Source organism: Penicillium arizonense (genome assembly GCF_001773325.1).
Source record: "Penicillium arizonense strain CBS 141311 chromosome Unknown PENARI_contig005, whole genome shotgun sequence".
Lineage (NCBI taxonomy): Eukaryota > Fungi > Ascomycota > Eurotiomycetes > Eurotiales > Aspergillaceae > Penicillium > Penicillium arizonense.
The window spans coordinates 592,898-613,660 of NW_019173282.1; the positions used below are offsets into that span (position 1 = coordinate 592,898).

General features: G+C 47.2%; 5 protein-coding genes across 5 annotated transcripts; 3 read left to right on the forward strand and 2 right to left on the reverse strand.

Moving 5' to 3' along the window:
• Nucleotides 1-2,643: 2,643 nt before the first annotated feature.
• On the forward strand, nt 2,644-3,180 carry PENARI_c005G06216 (uncharacterized protein; the record flags this gene model as incomplete). Its single annotated transcript, XM_022629791.1, has 2 exons — nt 2,644-2,683; nt 2,756-3,180. The coding sequence occupies 2 exons, from the start codon at nt 2,644-2,646 to the stop codon at nt 3,178-3,180; spliced, it is 465 nt and encodes a 154-aa protein (XP_022490551.1).
• A 1,656-nt stretch (nt 3,181-4,836) lies between these two features.
• Nucleotides 4,837-6,766, reverse strand: PENARI_c005G04449 (GMC family oxidoreductase; the record flags this gene model as incomplete). The annotated part of the gene is made up of 3 exons (XM_022629713.1): nt 4,837-5,786; nt 5,862-6,578; nt 6,736-6,766. 3 exons carry the CDS (start codon nt 6,764-6,766, stop codon nt 4,837-4,839), a joined length of 1,698 nt encoding a protein of 565 aa, XP_022490097.1.
• Nucleotides 6,767-7,373: 607 nt separating this feature from the next.
• PENARI_c005G10007 (uncharacterized protein) lies at nt 7,374-12,129 on the forward strand (the record flags this gene model as incomplete). The annotated part of the gene is made up of 7 exons (XM_022629980.1): nt 7,374-7,508; nt 7,564-7,790; nt 7,853-7,992; nt 8,049-8,257; nt 8,321-8,754; nt 9,023-9,034; nt 11,913-12,129. The coding sequence occupies 7 exons, from the start codon at nt 7,374-7,376 to the stop codon at nt 12,127-12,129; spliced, it is 1,374 nt and encodes a 457-aa protein (XP_022490272.1).
• Nucleotides 12,130-16,007: 3,878 nt separating this feature from the next.
• On the forward strand, nt 16,008-16,766 carry PENARI_c005G02642 (putative allergen; the record flags this gene model as incomplete). The annotated part of the gene is made up of 1 exon (XM_022629634.1): nt 16,008-16,766. The coding sequence occupies one exon, from the start codon at nt 16,008-16,010 to the stop codon at nt 16,764-16,766; it is 759 nt and encodes a 252-aa protein (XP_022490490.1).
• A 521-nt stretch (nt 16,767-17,287) lies between these two features.
• PENARI_c005G06117 (uncharacterized protein) lies at nt 17,288-18,711 on the reverse strand (the record flags this gene model as incomplete). The annotated part of the gene is made up of 2 exons (XM_022629784.1): nt 17,288-18,549; nt 18,603-18,711. The coding sequence occupies 2 exons, from the start codon at nt 18,709-18,711 to the stop codon at nt 17,288-17,290; spliced, it is 1,371 nt and encodes a 456-aa protein (XP_022490584.1).
• Nucleotides 18,712-20,763: the final 2,052 nt, after the last annotated feature.

The following is a 20,763-nucleotide window of genomic DNA, read 5'->3' on the forward strand; positions in this document are numbered from 1 at the left end:
CTCCGCAATTGGTAACAGACAAAAAAAAGTATAGGGCTTCTTCATACAAAGTCAATCTGCAAAATAGGCAAAAAGAAACTGATTGATATGCTCACGCACCGACTTGAACGATGGACCTCGGCATTACTAGTGCCGCGCTCTACCAACTGAGCTACGCGAGCTGATTGGTTATAATCTGTTTATTGAGGTACCAAGGGCTTTCAAACATGGTCTAGTACAAGAAAATACACAAAATGCAAAAAAAGGTAGATTTGCTCACGCACCGACTTGAACGATGGACCTCGGCATTACTAGTGCCGCGCTCTACCAACTGAGCTACGCGAGCTTATTGTTGATGCCTTGGCATTATGATGATATATAAATAAAAATTGGTTTATATCCATACATAGCGATATAGAGAACACCTAACCACCACTCAGTTCTAGATAAAATATAACTTTCCGGTATGTTGATTCTTTGCAATTTATCACACGATCTTATATTAAGAATTGAAGCTGGTTCAGTTACAGGACAAAGCTGTATCATGGGGGATAACTTTTGCAGTACCCAGAAAATATATATTTGAAGATGTTGGGAAGGATATAACACTCAAGACTACAATATCTTGCGACGCGGGGAAAACATCTGGCTGAGCTATGAAACATATTTAAGACAATCAGTTATGATCATTTAGTCACCTTAATATTTTAAGGTGGTGTAAAAAAAATAAAAAACATACAACAGTAAGGATTCGCTAGTGGTCACCCACCTAACTACTAACTTACCGGCGTGTGGCTTAAGTACGGCTGAGCGGACGGGAAGCCCTGTTCTCCACACCCTATGGTCGTATGTACTTTCTTTGGCATAGAAAGGTTTTGTATAGACTTACGCTTACATAGGCTGTATAGATCACAGAAGATACACTCGTGGTCATATACCCAACCAGTTACCGGCGCGTGTGTCTTGTCTGCGGTCAGTAGTCGGGTTGGTGTCGCCTGGGTAAGTTAAGGGTGAGAGCCGCTTTGTCGTCGCGCGACCGGGGGTGACAAGGGTGAGTGCGCTATAGACGGGGTGAGAATCATGGTGAGAATCACCCAAAAAAGGGATTCTGGGGCAGAGTAACCGTAAGAGATAGAGCATGTTTCGAAAAAGGGATCGAGAAGGAATTTCTGAATGGAAATGGTGAAACTGATTCGATCCATCCTGAAGGCTTAAGCAATGAATTGTTGTCTACACTGAAATTGAGATGTCTTAAAAGATCGGCGCAAAAACCGAGGTGCCTTCAAAAATAAGTGTTCATGCATTAGGGCTATGCTTGTATCTTTAATGCTGTATCGTGACCCTCAGACACCTCTAGAGAATACAGCCATCATATAACATGCTACAGCACAGTAAGTAATCCAGACGATCTGTACCTTTGGAGGAGACCACGCCAAGCCTTTACGACCTTCTCTTGTTTTCCTTTCTCCTCCGTCTTTGATTCTTTTTCCTTTTCTATCATTATCGCTTTCACTTTGTATCGTATTACCTTCATTTGGATCTTTTCCACTCAAATATCTCCCTAGGCCGCACCACAATGATGGTAACACTACCCCGGGAATTATTACTCCAGATCGCTGCCCTGTTGCAAAGTGAGGAAGTCTCGTTGGTTCCATGCACTTCTGTGTGTCGCTCCTGGCAGGCGGCTTTTGAGCCTCTGATCTACTCTAACCTCGTTGTATATAGCGATGATAATCACAATGAAGGGCAACCTGGGATTTCTTTAGCCCTTTTTCAAAAACTCACATCCGGCGATCGTGCTATACGGCGAACCTGGATTCGCAAGCTGGAGTACAATGTCTTAGTCCCCCACGAACTCCCGGACTGGACCACACGCAAATCGTGGGGGAACATCGAAAACTACACCACAGACAATCCTATTAGGAAGGCCAATGATCTAGCGTTCCAGACTGGCGTGATAGACCTTTTCCAAATCCTTCACTCATGGGACCAAAGAGTCCGTCTCAGATTGCGTCTAGGGCTTCGAGGAAGCTCACTAGAGCCTGCGCCAGAACCATGGACTGAATACTATCAAGATGCTGGTGAATATCGTTGGGATTACAAACATGGAAGCAGAAAGTCGGTTCCTCCATATCGGGCGCAATTTCTTACCGGTATGCTAGCGCATGTTCCGTGTATTGAAAAGCTCGCTTTTGTAGACCTGAGGCGGCCTCATCATATCTGGACCGGGGCAGTGCAAAGTATAGTGCAACACTGTCCAAATGTCACCGAATTGGAGCTAAATCTCGACGAATGGATCCGTCCGGATCACCTAGAGTATTTACAAAGGCGACGTGCAGGTAAGCCATCCCCTCTTAACCATAGAGCCGAGCATGTTTTACTAACCGTCGTATAGCATTTGCTTCTCTTATCGGCTCTCTTCCCAGTAGCCTTTGCGTACTACATTATGAGGGCGAGAGGGACGGCCCGTGGAAACCGTGCATGTCTGCACTGAATCTCATCCCTTCCGGGATTGACAGCTTATCAGACAATTTACGAGAATTCAGCACTCACCTTCGGGAATTGAAGTTCAAAAGCACCCCTCTCCCATTTGACTTCTTATGTCCTTTAGAGATAGAAGGCAAGCCTACTAGGCGGGGGCTCTTTCAATGGCCTCATCTCAAGATGGTGGAGGTTACGAATATGCCAGGCTGGCTCCCTTCAGGTAAAGAATCTCTTTTTTCAGATAAAGCATTCAGTAAACCAAATGGTAACTAACAGCAAGGCCATCAAATAGGGGAATTCCATTACGAGTTCTCGGCGGAGCGCCAGGCCGAAATCGATGAAATTAACGAACAGAATGACTGGCTTGCTGAGATATGCGATACGGAGCGAGGATGGTGGGGACGAGAGGTGAGGATTGAGGAACACTTCCAGCGGCTTTTTATGTCGCTGGGCTATGCGGCGCAACGTATGCCCTGTTTGAAAAGCCTGAAATTTGGAGTCGATGAGGACGACCACTTTAATCTTGAATTCCAGAACGCTGACGAGAATACCTTGGAATGGCAATCTAATTATGAATTTCGGCCAGATAGTCGGGTTGCGAAGGCTTGGGGATTTGGCCTGGATGACGTGAATATGGAAGATCAAAGCCCGGTGATTTGTACTGTGAAATTCCTAGACTCGCCGTCTAATGAACCTAAATCAAGGCTTCTTGATTAGTATTGCCAGATTGACATTAATTCCATATCGAAATAGGAAGCAATTGTCTCAGATCGTTCTCATATACAGTATATTGATCCTTTTCGAGGAGGGTACTTCGAATAGTGACCGCATAAATGCCAAGCCACTGGCATTCATTCCAATGTTCTAAGCGAATGCTAAGGCTGGTCCCTCGAAGGAAAGGGTTGAACTGCGCTAGACTAGACCGACAGGGCTTATTCCATAGAATAAAACCGAGTCACTATCGCGAGCGTGACGTTTGCTGTTTGACTTATCCTGGAGGGCTCTGGTATAGGCCGTAACGGCTTTCATCCATTTATACATAGTAGTTACTACCGAATCTTAATTTCAACTAAGTTGGGCTACAAGAAAAATGCAAGAGAAAGCGTCATGCGGGGCCGTTCCAGGTGCCGAAATGATCGACTTTGCTTGGCCGGCCCATGCACCCTACCCTACACACTAGCAGATCCAGAAGGCCCGCCTTTTGTCTCGGAAATAGGATTCATTTTCCGTACAGGCTAACTGGCAGGTATTTCACTATTTCCGAACATTTTGCGTGTCAAACCCGGCAGTTGGGGTCAAATTAAGTTATCCCGCTATTATTACGCTTTGATAGCTGTTTCCGGTTTCGCGGCTCCAATAAACTAGCACTAGCAGGCTCTAGGGAGAAAAATAGTGGACCAATAGAGATAACCTAATCTTAAATCCAAAGAAATTTTTGTGACCTTGCTTTAGCCCTATTAATATATGGTCGTGTGTCGTAAGTACGGTTCACATAGGAAAAGCCACATAAAAGCTAGGTTATAATTGCTATATAAGGGAATACTAGATTTCTATGTTTTTATTGCGGGTGCTAGTATCTCTAGCGTACGCTAGGATTAAGGTTTTGGCTAGGTACTTATCTCCCTGGCTTAGGTAGATATACCGAGGGGCGTCTATCATGTTAAGTTAATTAAGTTAATTAAAAACAAAAACATACAACAGTAAGGATTCGCTAGTGGTCACCCACCTAACTACTAACTTACCGGCGTGTGGCTTAAGTACGGCTGAGCGGACGGGAAGCCCTGTTCTCCACACCCTGTGGTCGTATGTATTTGTTTTTTAATCGACGAGGTATATATAGGACTTCAAGTCTATATGCTATACGTTAGACATAATGACAGTACTTGGCGGCGCGTGGCTTACGCGCTGCACTATTAGAGATAGCGAAGTTCCAGCAAAATACTGGAGCATTTCCACCTGTTTCTTGGGAACGTCGGCTCCCATTACCACGAATTTGGCCATGTCCCCAATGGCGTGGATCTCAGCCTTCCGGTCCAGTGCTGCCGCCTGGAGCGGCTTTATTGATCGGATCCCCTGACTCCTTCTTCTCAACTAGTTTACGAATAAAGTCTGCCTGGAACTGGGGGAAATATTCTGGTCCCCTGGGGCCCAGAATATATATCATGGTTATCTTACTGCACATCTTTTCCCAAAATAAACTCCACAAAGGCTTGTTAGATTTTGGGCTCAAAAACGCTTACAAATAGAGCAGATGACATAGGGAAGTCTCTTTATTAGCGAAATCCTTATTGACAATGCGCACGGTTTGATCACTATATGCTGCAGCCAGTCGTAGCTAATATATTTGGCCACATTCTGCGTAATTATTTGCATCTAAGCCAGGTTGTATTCCTTGATCAACTTTTCAGCGCAAGTTGCACCAGTGACATAGGCCACTGCCTGGACATGGGCATTGACCAACACCGGCACAACGCCCATATCAGCAATCCGCAGATTATCAATGCCGATCACCTTGAAATCAGGATCGACGACTGCGTCAACGTCACCCTTTTTGCCCATTTTGACTGTTCCTGTCATATGCCAACTTGACGAGATATTCTGGCGCCAATATTCTAGCAGGTCCTCATCCGATTCACTTTTGGGCATGGCTAGCTCGGCCACATTGTCCTTCGTATAAGATTCATGTTTGGCAACACGGAAAGAGTCTCGCAGAGCCTCAATTGCAAGCCGCCGGTCGAAGGGGTGGGCAAGGAACTTGGGATTGAAAAGAAGCGGAGCGTCGGGGTCTGACGATTGCAGAGTGACTTCTCCACGGGTCTGTGCATTGAACAGGAAAACCAACAAGCAAGAGTAATTCAAGGCCTCGGCCGGGAAGTCGGGGATGAACCAATGAATAGGGAAATGGGTGATAACCTCGTAGTGTGGCACGGTCTCCTGAAGAAGATATCGCTGTTCGTCTTCCGGGAGGGCCTTAAATTCTGACGTGGAAATGAGCTGTTCCGTAAGCTTGAACCAGCCAATACCCAATTCACAAGCAAACTTTGCCCAGGGACCGGTTCCATGTTCTTCCCATTCCTTTCTAGCGGCATCCATGGCGGCCTGGGAGCCATAGAAAGCCTTTCGGTCTGTACTGTTATCAGTGCGGGTGTTCACCATCGGGACGAAGCAATGGTCGCGAAGTCCTTGGCCGACGGCGGGGGCATCGTGAACGACATCGATGTTGTATTGTTTGAGTTGGGCGGCGGGGCCGATTCCCGAATGCATCAAGATGCGAGGGTCGTTGAGTGAGCCGGCGGATAGAATGACCTCCTTTGTAGCATAGTCTATGGACGCAGTCATATTAGCATATTTAGATAGGACCAGAGGTGTGAGGGTGGGGCCGAATGGGTTGGACTCACATTTCTTGTCGTTCGCTTCCACGCCGACAGCCTTGTTTCCTTCCAGGATAACACGCTGCACCGGCGAATCGGTAGCAATCGTCAGATTATTCTTCTCTCCGCCAACAATCAGATCCCTTGCCGTTGAGCGCAGCCCTTGATAAGCAGAGTTAATCAACACCGACATTCCGATGGGATTACCCGAGTTATGGTCGGGGTTCAAGGGAAATCCAGCCTGCTCGAAAACATCCAATAGCTCCGGCAAGTCTCTTTCCCACTCGCGTGCAAAGCCTACGTGCAGAGGGCCTTTGCTACCATGATCCTCTGGCTTTGGATTGGCGTATTTCTTGTCCATACCCTCCGGGGTCTCTCCGTGGAAGGTTTCAAGATCCTTCAATCTCCTCTGGATACTCTGCCACCCATAATCATCATCACCGACGATGCGCGCCCACTCCTGATAATCGTCACGCGCGCCAATACTGTATACACCAAAGTTGATGGCGCTCGATCCGCCCATGCACCGGCCGCGACTGTAGTCAATCTCGCGGTTATTGCAATCTTTCTGCGGAGAGGTCTTGTATCCCCAGTTCATGGACTGGTTCTGGAAGGTAATCCATCGCTCCCCGTCCACGCGAAGATTACGATCCTCCTTGTTCTCACCCGCTTCCAGAAGTAGGACGTGTGGCTTTGCGGCCGAGTTGGCAAGTTTGGCGGCGAGTGCACTGCCAGCCGGGCCACCTATCAAATATCAGCTATGAGACACCAGAGTTAGAATATTTGGGAGGGAGTTTGATGTTTGGTCCCCGAGAGAGTCGATCTAAGTTTAGGATACCATGGTAGACCATTTGGGACAATCGGGAATAAACCGAAACCTTATTTAAAGGCTATTACTCACTTCCGACAACAATAAACTCAAAGGAAGACATGTTCAGCGGAGCGATTGCGAGTCAAGGGTAAGAAAAACAATGAAAGAGGGATTCGTAAAATTCCGTTCCTGAGGGACAAAAGCATATATAACTTGAAACTTTCTGGAAGCGACGGGCTAACGGAAAGAAGCCGACTATGTTTGGCCGTAACGAACTCTAGTCGTCTGTTTTAGCCCCTGAAATGGGGCTTCTGGGATCCAGAATTGCCGGTCAATTCTCCCGGTGGAGTAGGGTTGGCAGTTCCGCTAAAACATCCCCACCTCTGGTGGTGCTTGGCGGGCCGACACGAGCTCCACCTCTCCTATTAGAGTGGAATTAGCGGAGTAACGTGCTTGAAAGTCGAAGATCTTGCTTGTTATGGACTGTCTAGTTTCCGGATGACACGAGATCGGCGAAAAGATTTTCATACGCGCCTTGTCAATAAAATTAAAGTGGAATTAGGGAGCCGACGATCTTCAAACAGACGGGATGGAAGGATTCCGCCACAAGACCACCATTCGGGTCATTTGAAGGCTTGGTTCCTTTCATTGCTCTTTTTTATTTTACCCCGACCTGATCCTTCACATTTTCCGTCATCTGGATTCCTAGCCATCACGCACTCGTGAAAATGGCGGCTAATGTCGAGGCATGGGTATTGTTATCTTTAGCCCTGTTCACAATCATCGTGCGTATTTTTGTACGATGGAAGCTTGTCGGACCTACCAATTTTCAGCTCGATGACTATCTCATGCCTTTGGCCGGGGTATGTTCTTACGTCTTTCTATGTGTTGTGTATGCGCTAAGATTACCTCGCGCAGATCGTATTTGTATTGGAGACAGTAGCAGCATATCTCGTTGTCGCCAATTATCAGGGCTTGACCAACAGCTATATGACAGATGAGGAGCGGAAAAGTGTCGACCTAAGCTCTAAGGAGGCCTCTAATCGAGTTGCTGGATCAAAGATCCAAGTCATTGGATGGTCACTATACGTCGCAATTCTTTGGCTTGTCAAGATCAGCCTGGCTGTCTTTTATTCTCGATTAACGTGCGCTCCACATATCTCCCTCATTTATTCCAGAAAAATTGGAATGCTGATAAAAATTGCAGAACTGGCCTCCAAAGCCTTCCGACCCGTGTCCGAATCGCCTATGGTATCCTAGCCGTGACGTGGATAGCAACTCAGTTATCTCTTCTTTTATCATGCCAGCCTTTCCACGCTTTCTGGCAGATTAGCCCAAATCCCGGCAGTGAGTAACCCCGGTCTTTAACAGGCTTGAGTCTCACGTCTAACTTAATACGCCAGAGTTTTGCCAACCAACAAACTCCCCGGTATACGTTCTAGTCGTGGTGATACTCAACATCATCACGGACATATACCTGCTTTCAATTCCACTACCTCTGCTATGGACGGTCAATATCAGCTTGAAACGCAAACTCCCTCTGATGGCCCTCTTTTCCGGTGCTGCATTCGTCATCACAGCGTCAATTATTCGAGCCGCTACCATTATGATTGTAAGTCCCGTAATGATTGTAAACTTTGCTCTACGAGTACATTCTTTCTGACATTACATGCAGTCGGGCCCCGATGGCGCCGTGGCCGGCTCCAAATGGGCTTGTCGCGAGACATTCGTTTCCATCGTGGTCTCTAATCTGCCTATCATTCAACCACTTCTTCGCAAAGGCTTCAAAAAGATTGGTCTTTCTCAACTCTTTAGCTCTTCTGGCAAACCATCTGGACAGACTTACCCACTCTCAGGCCTGAAGACTATTACAAATCGCGGTGATCGAGACACAAAGAAGGGTAAAACCAATGCCGCAGCGCCGTCGCATATGCAAATTTCTGCGTGGGGAAGCGATGAGCATATTCTCACTGAGCCTGAGCCTTCTTCAAAGGATATCACTGTAGTCTCAGAGACTGTTGTGCAGAGTGAGCCATGGAACTGGGATGAAGCCAATGGGAAGCATTCGACATCATCACCGAAAGAATGGGGGAGTCGACTGCCAGACCGGTGAAAGCCATAAAAGTTAAATATGGAGATTTATTGTGCGGTATATCATATATTTGAAAGTCTGACATCTATCTTTAAAGCCTTTATTAATAGCCTAGGAGTGCCTCCTTTTTAATACGAAGACTCAGGAATAAATTGACTCTGAAATATATTATAATTAACGTGTCCAATTTCGTGATATCGATCTTTTCTAGTAGAATGTAGGCGAGTGCTTTTCATCACATTGCGGTTAGGTCAAACTAACTAGGTAACTAACGTATTGTGTAAGCGAGTGGAACATGTAAGCGAGTGGAACACCCGCCCACTATATCTACTATTATTATTCAATTTTTTCAACCACAACGCTATTTCATTAAAACTGAAGCTATTCAGACCTCTCTGGGCACCTATTTCTCTTATGTCTAGGCGTTTTATAGAGACTGCATCGCTGTGGACGTCTCTTATTGGTCGAATTCACTGCCGCTGATGCGCCGCTAGCTTCATCAGATCCCGCTTCTTCGACCTCTCTAGGTCTACTAACACGCGTTATAGCTTCTTCCACTAGTAGACTACCTTTATGCGCTATTTGTGCCTTCGTACGCCGCTTTTTACGCGTAACCTTCATATTTGCGGCGAGTAATTTAGTGACTTGCTGCCGCGCAATAGTGAAGCTATATATCGCAAGCTAGCACTCTTTCTCCATCTAGTCTATAGTATCATGTAGACGTTGGGGGTCATTGGTAGTGAGCTTCCTAATAGATACTGCTTGCCTCCTTACTTCTTTCACTATATAGGGCGTCTTTGGAGTAAAATTGCGGCTCGAATCGCTACTATGACTAGTAGGTCTCGGGGGTGTAGCAAGGCGAATATTGAGCTTCGAGATGACGTGTTGCGGGTTAAATAGAATAAGACCAGCGCCGGCGAAGCTATTCACAATTGTTTCCGGTTTAAATACTTTAAGCCTCGCTGTCCGATATACCTCCAAAAAGTCTGTTTTATCGACGCGGATTATGCCAAGCCGTAACTCCGATTCAATGACATTACTATATGCCCGTTTTAACACCCTAAAACAGCCGATATCGAGAGGCTATAAAAGATGAGATAAATGCGCTGGTATATAGATCGGAATAATATCGTTTTCAGCGCATATCTTATCAAATTGAGGCGTAACATAGCTGCCGTGTCCGTCAAGTATCAAGAGACGATACCTTCCCTTTCTCCGGTAAGAAGTTAATAGAATAAAGACCCTTTAAAGCCATTTAAGGCTTATAGAATCCGTAGTCTATCCCTTCTCACTAATAGCGAATAGCCAGTCTTTTGGTAGGTCTGTCTTAGCGAACCACGCCTTCATAAAAACCTTACCTTTGAAGATAACGCACGGCGGCAACGCCCATCCCGACGTATTTATCGCCTCAATAGTAGTCACCCATTATCGATTCCTAGGTTATAAGAGAGCTCGCCGACCATAGGAAGTTCGAGTCACTACCTTAGCAGTAGCTATAAGACCGAGAGCGAAGCTAGTCTTATCAAAATTATAGATATCTTCATCGACAATGCCGTATTTCGCGATCGTACTTCTCACGAAGTTAAACTATGTAGTAATCATCTTCACGTCCTCGCATTGAGCTCGCCGGTAATCGTAGGACCTTAAGAATCGAGTCGAGAGGTTAGGACGCCGTTAGACAAAGTTATAGACCTATTTCACCCCGACTATCTCGGTCGCATCAGTCCCACGGTCCTCGAGTAGTAAATTGGCTACTTCTCGTACGGTATTCGGCCGGGGGGCAGCTCCACGCTTATCTAATGAGAGGATCCAATTCTCAAGGGTTTCCTCTTCCAAAAAAGTCAATTTATGGCTGTTAGCGCGGGTTTCTTCGCGACTTTTGACGCCGGACATGCGGCGACGGAGCGTATTTAGCGGGACTTCAAAATCGCGAGCCAATTAACGAATTGAGCATTTTTCTTCAGTCTAATAAGAGCGAATAGCTAATGAGATCCTACCCTCTTGCTCTATACGTTTTCGAGAGCTTTGAGAGCGAATTGGTGGCATTGTGGGTGGTTGAAATTGATGTAATGGATATGACGCGAACCTAACGCGTAGGTGTTCCACTCGCTTACGTGTTCCACTCGCTTACACAATACGTTATATCTTATGTATCTAAAGTTATGATCTCTATATTAACCAACTCTATTAGGAGTACAGCTGCATCGGATCATGATAACGTATTGCTCAAGTGCTAAAAGCCACCACAGAGCAAAGCCAGCGCATCGTGAGCTATACTAAGTGGCTCTAGATGGGAACTTGTAGGATGACGTCCAGGAGGTGCCTGTCCGCATTGAATCTTGTGAGACCAAACCAATGCCTAAAGAAGTTTGCAGTTTATCCTTGGCTTCAGGTGCCATGCTGCTGGTTCCAGCTGATAGAGTTTGTACGTTGATGAAGATTTGAACAAACAAGGACGAAAGCTCGTGTAGACATTAAAAACCCGTAAGCAAAAAGGGTGCTCTCTTTTATATCCTGTCGACAACCCCTGCCCCATTTTACAACTGAATCCTTCCAACGGAAGTACTCTGTCCGGTTGTCGAGACTGGAACACATGATCAATCGATTGACTTTGCGTAGAGGAGCAAGCCCATATTGTCTTCTCCTTTTCTTCGGTGTCTAATTCTTTCGTTTTTATAATATTCAAGATGCTCTATAAAGGGCCACTCATTAGGTGTATTCCGTTAAATTAAGGATTTATTCCGACCTTTCTTATTCGCCAACTAAGTTTATCGTCTATTAGATCCTTTTGACTTGTTTATAATAGCGAACAAATATCTTCTAATTCGTGTCCAAGGCAGTAGCGTTTTTAGTTTCTTTTAATCGTCGGCTATTCTTGCCCCGGCGGAGCCGTAGGCATATAAATTTCCTCTTTGTTATAGTTCGAAGAGCGATATTCGAGTCGGCCTACCTCAAATAAGGAGAAAGCCAGTCTTACATCCCTTCCGGCTAAAGGATTTGATAGATAATTATAAGCTTCTGATCCGACTTTCTCTAGTTATAGTTTAATATACCTTTTCTATCGATCGCGTATACGTGCTATTATTTCCTTAGTCCTATCTAGCCGGAAGTGTTCCCCTGTCGAGTGTTCTGTTTTCTTAAAGCCTGCCTAGGTCCACTAACGCTTCCGCGACAGCGAAGGCAACATCCAGGAGCTGGATATGCTTGGGTTCGACGCCCACGTCATTAACAAGGGCCGCCGGCTGCAGTTCTGGCTAATCAATCACCGGCCGCCACTGGATGTATCGACTGGAAAACCACTGCTAGACACAACCAAAGTAGGGGCTAATTCGACTCTGATGTGTACGACCTCGACCTACGTCATGGTACCCAGCTGGCCCACGTCAGAATGATCGTTGGCGAGACGATCATCTCGTCAAACAATCTCGTCGTCATTTAGGACAACGGAGACAAAGGAGGGTTCTTGTTCAGCAATGTCCACAGCATCAAGTTCAACCCTTCTTGCGATAGGGGGATATGTGGAAGCATCTACTATTGTCGCACTGATACAGGCAAGTGATATTTCGCCGCCACCGAAAACCTCTCTTTCCCAAATTGCATCACAAGCGATCCGATCGGGCCATATTTACGTCGCGCACTCTGCCGGGGGCATTGTTATCGTCCACCGGCTGGTAGACGACGCGAAGTTCGTTTAGTTTGACGAAGGGTCATTATCTATGGGAGTTCACAATCTGTCGATTGATACTGACGTGAACATCTTTGCTGCTACTGTACCTGATCATCACCAGTTCATCCGAGCGTTCCATGACTCTTATAGCACAGATTCACCCTAGGCAGTGATGATGATCTGAAAGAAGAGAGGTGGCATAGAGGCATCATCTATAAAACAGGAGTACGATATTCTCAAGGCTGTGGAGGATAGGGAGGCACGAGTCCTGCCAACTACGACGAGCGCACTACATGACCCGTCTCAGGCCGACTGTTCCTTGGGGCTTTGTCCTCGCCCTTTATGGTGGCCTGCGAGAAGCATAGATTGGTGCATGTGTCATGTACTTATGTTCTGCCTCCAGGTGCAGGTTGCGAATAATGAAGCACTGTCGTTGCATGGGAAGACATATCACGAATGATAAGTAGCTCTGAGGGAGGGAGCCTCGGTCCTATATTGCGCAGAGATTGTAGCAGTTCTCAAATAGTGATGCTGAGAAATATGAATGTCAGAGGGGCACTGAGGTAGGGGTGTACAACAGGTACGGTATCATACGGAATGCAGTCGTTCTTGTTGGATCCCCTGTACTGTTGGCACTGTCGTGACACCCAGATATCCACCACTTATACGTCAGAGTTAGACCTGTATTTAGTGAGTTGTGATTCACAGAACTCCATAACAATACAACTATCATACACATGCTACAAGAGTTCTGGACAGGGGTCTATTCATAGACAAGTATTGCTTACACCTTAGCTAAATAAGGTGTCTAACGAAAAGGAAGCTAAATAGGAGGTTCCTTGACCTAAAATACAATAGAAAATTATATAATAGATTTAAATATTTACCTAGTACGGTGTCTACTCCGCCGATTCCGCGTTCTACAACGGGTCCTCGATTTTAAGAGTATTATAGAGCTTAGTAAGGCTAGTAGTATCGGATATGATATTGACTAGTATAGCTACTAATTTACTAATCGCATATAGAAAATCCTAATAGTGGATAATGACTAGAAAGACGCAGGGTAGACAGGTCACAGTTGCTCTCGGCTGACTAATACATACGAATCCCATGACCCAATTTCTCCCGCGTCACCCTCGCCTGCTTAAAAGATATATGAGAAAAATTCCGTTGATCAAATACCATTCACGAAATACAGCGTGAATTTTATGGTCAATTTCCAAACAATGTTCACTGGTCAGAATTAATTATCAAAAAGCGCGGCGGCTGTCGTCATCTGCGTGGCAAACGTCATGTGGGTGTCATTTTTGGAGGCGCCAGGAACAGGACAAGGTGGCAATAGCATCAACAAATCAACAGTTGATGAAATCTTATATTATACTGCTAAATTCTGTGGTGGCAATAAATATTGATTAACCAGATATTTTTTACCCAGCCGCATCTCGTTGATATAGACTCTATTCGCATAACGGCGCAATTGAACCTATCTTTGGTGAGTTATAACCCTCCAAAAAGAAGACTGCCTTATGGAAAAATCGACTAATTAAATTGGCCAGCATGAAGTCATTGACACAAGTTGTCTGTCAGCATTCTCGGCATGTGTTCGCCCAGACACATCGACTTGTCTAGACAATACCCTCGACTCCATATTGAACCCACAAGCTACGCTAGGCGAATGGAGAACGCTTGTTCGTTGTGTAGCGTATAACTTTATTTCCCTGGTGAATCTTCTCGAACAAAGAAAGTCCGACAATCTGATTAGGCCTTTGTTGAGCCTGGCGCAAAGGATCCAACGTGACCTCAATGTAGCTCTTACGAATGGGAATGATTTATGGTACGTTCTATGTCTGCTTGCCTCAAACCCACTCAAATCCTTTCGCGCCGAGTAGGTGTTCCTCGAGCCTAGGCTTGACCCCTCAGTGGGACACTGCGGAGTCAGGAAAGAGAATTCCAGAAGGCCCACTGAGGAAAGTCAAAAACACAGCCGTTAGATGTTGACAGTGGAGTTTGTAGAAGAGTTGCTTTTAGGCGAGGAAGGACTCGCATGTGAAGCAGAAATTTCCATCACCACACCCTGGGAGAAAAGGGACACACGTGTACCCAATGAGTGAGGTGGATTTCAGCCTAAATTATGGCACATAATAAACAAGAGACTGTGGTTGCGACGCCTTTGAATTGTCTCCAACATTGTGCGACTTTTTCCAGCCGCTGCGTCACGGACCCATTCATGTGTAAAGGAAATTAGAGTAAACCCATGGTTGGCTGGGACCAGGGTTAAATACCTCAAGCTATGATTGGTTTATTTACAGTATTGCCCTGCCAAGACTATAAACTCTACTATGATTGGTTGTTGTTATTAATTGGTCAGCCAATCGCCTTGCTTTTTCTCCTGAACCACAACACAATCATCCGTGGCTCTCGAGCTGCGAGTCACAAAATTCAATCCATCTAAGGGTCAGGGGGAAGAAATCCTATTTCAATAAACAACTATTAGGTGCAAAATTGGAGGGATATTACGCGTAATAAAAGGGTATGTTCCTATACTTCTGGGCATGTAGGTCTAGAAACATGCATCGGCCACACTCAAAATCCTTCCAGATCTTAGTTTCCAGCAGTTCCGTCTAGAATCCATGAGTCCTGGGCCAAGACAACCTGGTAATCAAGGCCCACACTAGGCCCTCTTTTGTCCATTTAGCCCGGCGATCCAGTTCGCAAACTTTGACTGTCGCTTCCAGACTGGCACAATCCTCTCAAGCCCATCCAGTGCTCCATTTTCGGGTAGCATTGGCGTCCAATCTTCAATTGATTATTTCCTCTAGTTACTCCGTGGCACATAAACTGTACTCGGTACTTCCTAGATTCAGGCTCGATTTGCGTCCAATGGAGAACAAGCGTCTCCGCGTGCTGGAATCGTGGATGCTCCGGCCATCCTCCGGTAAGCCATGCGGCCCCTGACCCATCCACTGCCATACCTGGACACTACCATATACACAGGCCCACTGTCCGACAGACAAGGGACCCGCCAATGACGAATGTCCGGAACACTCTATCATTCTAGACTGACTGTGGTTTGACCCGACGCCCAATCATACTTATCCACCAATCTAATGTCCAACGTTTGACCCATGGCCCGGAGTGCCCCCGATTTCACCTCCAATGGTTTCTTTTACATCGAAGCCCTAACCCACCGCACCCCGGAGAGAGTTGGTCTCGGCCTTTCTCAATTCCATGGGCATACGACGCCTTTCCTCGTCTGAACTGCCTGACGTACGTGCGCCCCCAGTGTCCACCACGGAGAGAGGGTCAGGTACCAGGCACCTTTGGTTTCATCCGTTTGGTTCTGAAGTAGGCCTCGATTGGAGGCGAGCGTGGCGGGGCTGCAGATTTTGTCTCAACTCTCCAAAGGTATTTATACCTGGGCCATGTCTTGCACATTTGATGCCTCTTTCCTCTCTCCAAACCATTACATTCATTTTAAGGAACCACAACTTCTGTCATTCTTTACATAAGACACAGACACTCATTCGAATATCTTCATTGATATCTCTTCTTCCTTCGTGTCTAACTATCCAACAACTCGAAGTTCCATCTTCCTACAACACAATGCAGCTCTCCAAGTCTTTCATGCTCCTTGCAGCCCTCGCCACGAGCACCCTCGCCCGCCCAACCACTCTCGAGCGCCGTCAGGCAACTGGAACCTCCGGCGGCGATTGGACTTCCACCCCCTCCAGCGGCAGCTACTCGACCTCTGGCTTCGGTAGCTCAACCGCCTCCTCCGGCAGCGGCGTGACCTACGCCGGAAACGTTGGCAACCCCTACGGCAGCAACATCATCCAAGTGTCATCCTCGGACGCCAGCCAGTACAAGTACGTGGCGCAATTCCAGGGCTCCAACACCGAAGACTGGACTGTCGCCATCTTCAACAAGATCGGGCCGGATGGCCAGATGACCGGCTGGTACGGCAACGCCTGCCAGACCTTCACTCTCGCCCCCGGTGAGACAAAGTACGTTGCCTTCGATGACGACTCGCAGGGTGGCTGGGCTGCCGCATCTGGTACCACTATCCCCACCGACGGTGCCGGTGGCTACGCCTCCACCTGGGGTGAGTTCGACTTTGGTTCTACTGCCAACAACGACTGGTCTGGCTTTGATGTTTCCGCTATTGCGGCTCAGAACGCTGGTCTCACCGTTAATGGCATGAAGATCTGTGATGTGCTCGGTGGCACCTGCTCTTCTATTTCTCCCAATGCTGCTGTCGTTGACAATGCTTATACCTCTGCCGAGACTAACGTCGGTGGTATTGGTGGTAACATCTCTGGCGGCGCTGTTCGGTTGGCTGTTACTATTGACTACAGCGGCTAAATCTAAGAGCACTCTTGTTTTCTTTGATTTCCATTTGATATGATGTTGAAGATAGACTTGTGTTTTTTTGTTTCTTCTTTCTAGGCCATTCTGTTGTACGGGATGGTCTCCAGCTGGAATGGTTTCGCTTCTGTGTCAATATAGAGACTTAGGCTGGTCCTCTTTGTTTGGATTTCAAATATACCACATTCGTTCTGAATTTCTTTCCAACGGTAATTACTATTAGAATACTCAATTGTCTAAGTTAAGGCGTTGTGGAATGTTCCAATGTGGCGGGATGACCGCATAATTGCATGCGCAACCCCCCACTATGTCGCCGCACCGCCACAAGCCATCTACAATAACTACGGTAGCGTGTTTCACAATTTACGATTAAACAATAAATAAACTAGAAGAGCTAAAATTAAGTCTTGTTTCATCCCGAGATCCATTCATAACGTAGAGTGACATATCGACAAATTCATTATTGACTTCGTATCCGCTGATCAAATAACACAATTTACCCACGTAGCCCTAACAGCTTACTTCCGGGGGCTAACCAGACCGTATAACTCAAGCGGCTTGATACTGAAAGCACCGTTGGACTCAAGCTTGTAGTTGGGATCCGCCAACTCGAATTTGTTCTCCTTGAGAATGCTAGCCAGAGTGAAGAACGACCACCGCCAAGCCCAGATCTTGCCAATGCACTCGCGCTTACCGTTACCGAAGCCCTTCTTCGCGGCAGCAGGGAGCTGGTCCCATTTCTCACCGTAGACACGCTCGGGCTTGAAAGCCTCGGGGTCCTCAAAGACAGCTGGGTCGCGATTCACCTGGCTGAGGACGGCGATCATAGGCTGGTTGTGGGCGATTTGGTACTCGCCGCCGGCGAGAAGGACGGGGCTCTTGTCGTCGGAGGGAATGGGCTCAATGTTGAAGCCGGGGGCGGTGGCGGAGAGACGAAGCGACTCGCGGAGGATGGCCTCAACGTAGTTCAGGCTCTTCAGGTGCTCCAGGTCGATCTTGCCGTCGCCGACGACGCGGTCAATCTCCTCCTGTGCCTTGGTGATCTCGGTCGGGTTCTCCATGAGGTAGTACAGAGCGTAAGAGACGAGGTTGGGGGCTGTGGCGGCGCCGATGAAGCAGGAGATGATTTCATCAATCACTTGCGACTCGGTGAGCTTCTCGCCGCTCTCGGGATCGCTGCCGTTGAGCATGGCATCCAGGATATCCTTGCGGGCGGTCTCCGGGTTTTCCCTCCGGGTCTTGATCACCTCGGCGGCGAAGCCGCGCATGATCTTGGTGTCCTTTTCAAAGCGGCGCTGGTACACGAGCCAGTTCAGCAGCTTTGGGCGGGTGGGGCGCTTCATCGCCTCCATGGTGGCGCCGTCCATGGCGTTGAGCATGGGTGGCTCGGCACCTTCGAGCACGTGAACGCGCTGGTTGAAGAAACATTTCATGCAGGATGCGAGGAGTAGACGGTCGAGGTCCTTTGTGAGCAGAGTGCGCTTCTTGGTGCCTGAGCTCCACTTGTTTGTGAGGTCCGGGATGACCTCTGCCATATCGCCGAAAAGGTTGTCGGTCGCGGATTGAGTGAGATGAGGCATCATAATGCGGTGTGCAATTCCCCAGCTCTTTTCGCTGTCATAGGCCGTGAACAGACTGTCGTGCACGGCATATCGGATTTCCACAACTGGGCCTGTCACACACTTGCGGAACCGGGTCTGGTCGCAGATCTCCTCAAGCAATGCAACACTACCGACGAAGACAATTTCGTGTCCCAGGGCATTAATTTTGAAGATAGAGCCTAATCAAAAGTTAGCTTCTGTGATTCCGACAGCTTCCTTCATAAAAGCTTACCAAATTGCTTGGCCAAGCTGTTCAGCGAGTTCCATGTCTCATTGGGATTGACATCGAAAATATTACCCAGGAGCGGAACTCCGCGGGGCCCAGGGATCTGAGTAGGCATAGCGCTGGGGAAAAAATGGAGGGGATATCACTATAATACACAAACGATGGCTAAGAGGTGAAGTTTGGAGGGAAAAAAAAAAAAAGAGCTCTCCCGCACGGGGCGGGGGGAGCAAGACTTAAAAAAAGCGTTCAGCATTGGATCTTCAGCTCTGCATCTCCGATCGACAGATCAAGTTCGACCCAGTCCACTGGCGGGGGGTATCTAGCGCTCGGGCACTCCATAGGTTCATAGGTTCGAGCTGAAGAGATCGGCGCGGTTGCGATGTAATAGCGCAGATTGGCGGGCGCCGATCGCACCAAGATAGGAAATCCATCAGAATATCTGGAGCCCATCTGCAGCCATCTGGAGTAGGCAAAGCGTACTACTGGCTGTAGTGCAACCACTGAGGGCAATGGGGTTCATCACAATTGTCAGCCAGGAAGCTCCTGCGGAATTTTGTGCTGCACCCTGCTGCATTCCCTGGATTCGTCTCCACGCATCTTGACCGCCTGATCGTCTCGGCTTGACTGACTGCTTTTGACTCTCGTGTTGGATGTGATTGGAGCTGGCTGCAAATAATGGATCATATTTCATTGTCAGCATGAAAGACATGACTGTGTGTGGCTGCCGTCGGGTGGGGCAAGGGTGGAACTGACATCATCGAGACACCAGCCTCCCCTTTCAAGGGCTGGTGGTTTGCAATAAAAACCCCCTTGATCACGTCGTGCATCCGGGTAGTATCAAGCGGGGAACTATTCAAGGGGCTCCTTGTGACAACCATAAAGTTGACCCTTGGTCCAACGCGGGTGCTCAACCTATAAAAAGTGGGGCTTTATCTCATGAACTACACGTGATCTCTCTCATACCTCTATGGGCCTCGAACCTCAATCCTATAAGAATGACCTAGGGCTAAATATATCATAGTTTCCTTAGCTTTGTGATGGTTCTTGATCAAATTGATTTATGTCTGAATACCCCTTTGACGTTATCTAAGCTGAAACAGATTGCTTTATAATGCAAGGATTCCACATGCATATCAAGGGATCGTGTAAGCATTTGAACACATTCCTAGCTGTAATATAGAATCCTGATATCAGTTACTGGCTTATCTAGGCGTCCTTGTATTTGCCGGATTGCCACTCCTCCAGCAAGGTCCCAGTCAACGTCGCATGAAAGTCCCACGGCCGGGGTAAAGGATAAATCGTACAAAGCTTGTGTCGACTCCAAAGGTTGTTACATGAATCGCAAATCTCACAACACCATGCCCCTACCACTATATTATACGATCCGACGTCGTTACACCACGCGTGGCTGGTTTTCCGAATGTGATTCATGCAACGTTTTTGGATCTTCAACCATTCTTCACGGGAGAGCCGCTGACCGATGCCGATGTATTTCAATTTTGGAATCTCTTCCGTGCTGCAACTGGGGGCATCGTGGATATGTTGGGTGGTAATTATAACACTACGTGGACCTGAATATTTTTGAAGGTGAGAGACTGAATATCATTCCTCTGGCTGCTGGAATAGCGATAACCATGTCAAACTTTGGTATTTGTGGAAAACTGTCTTCAATATCCAGGGCACTGAGGTACAGAATTTGATCACAATACCTTAACAAAGGCCTTGGACATCAATTCGATGGTTCTAAGTGCTCCTAGATACTAGATGGATGATTAGCAGTAACGATTATCATAGTTTTCTGCCTTGTCAAGATAGTTGTATACGACATCAGCCAAACTCTATACATGATGCGAATGATGGTCAAGGCTAGACGGCAAGATTGATGATGATGAGTGCTCTGATACCGCATTTTTGTAGGAGAGAATACCAAGGAGAACCTTTCTTTCACATGCTAACCCATCTACTTGCCCATAATATATTCGTCGATAGCGATTGGAATATCAGATGTGTGGTTGATCTCGAATGGGCCTGCTCACTGCCAGCAGAAACCCTCCTTCATATTGGTCGCCAGGTCAATACCTGTTAATCTGCAGTTCATGATCTCGCATTGTGGTCAGCAACAGTTCCACATCGCCTGTGACGTTGACTGGACACGAAATGGTAGGTG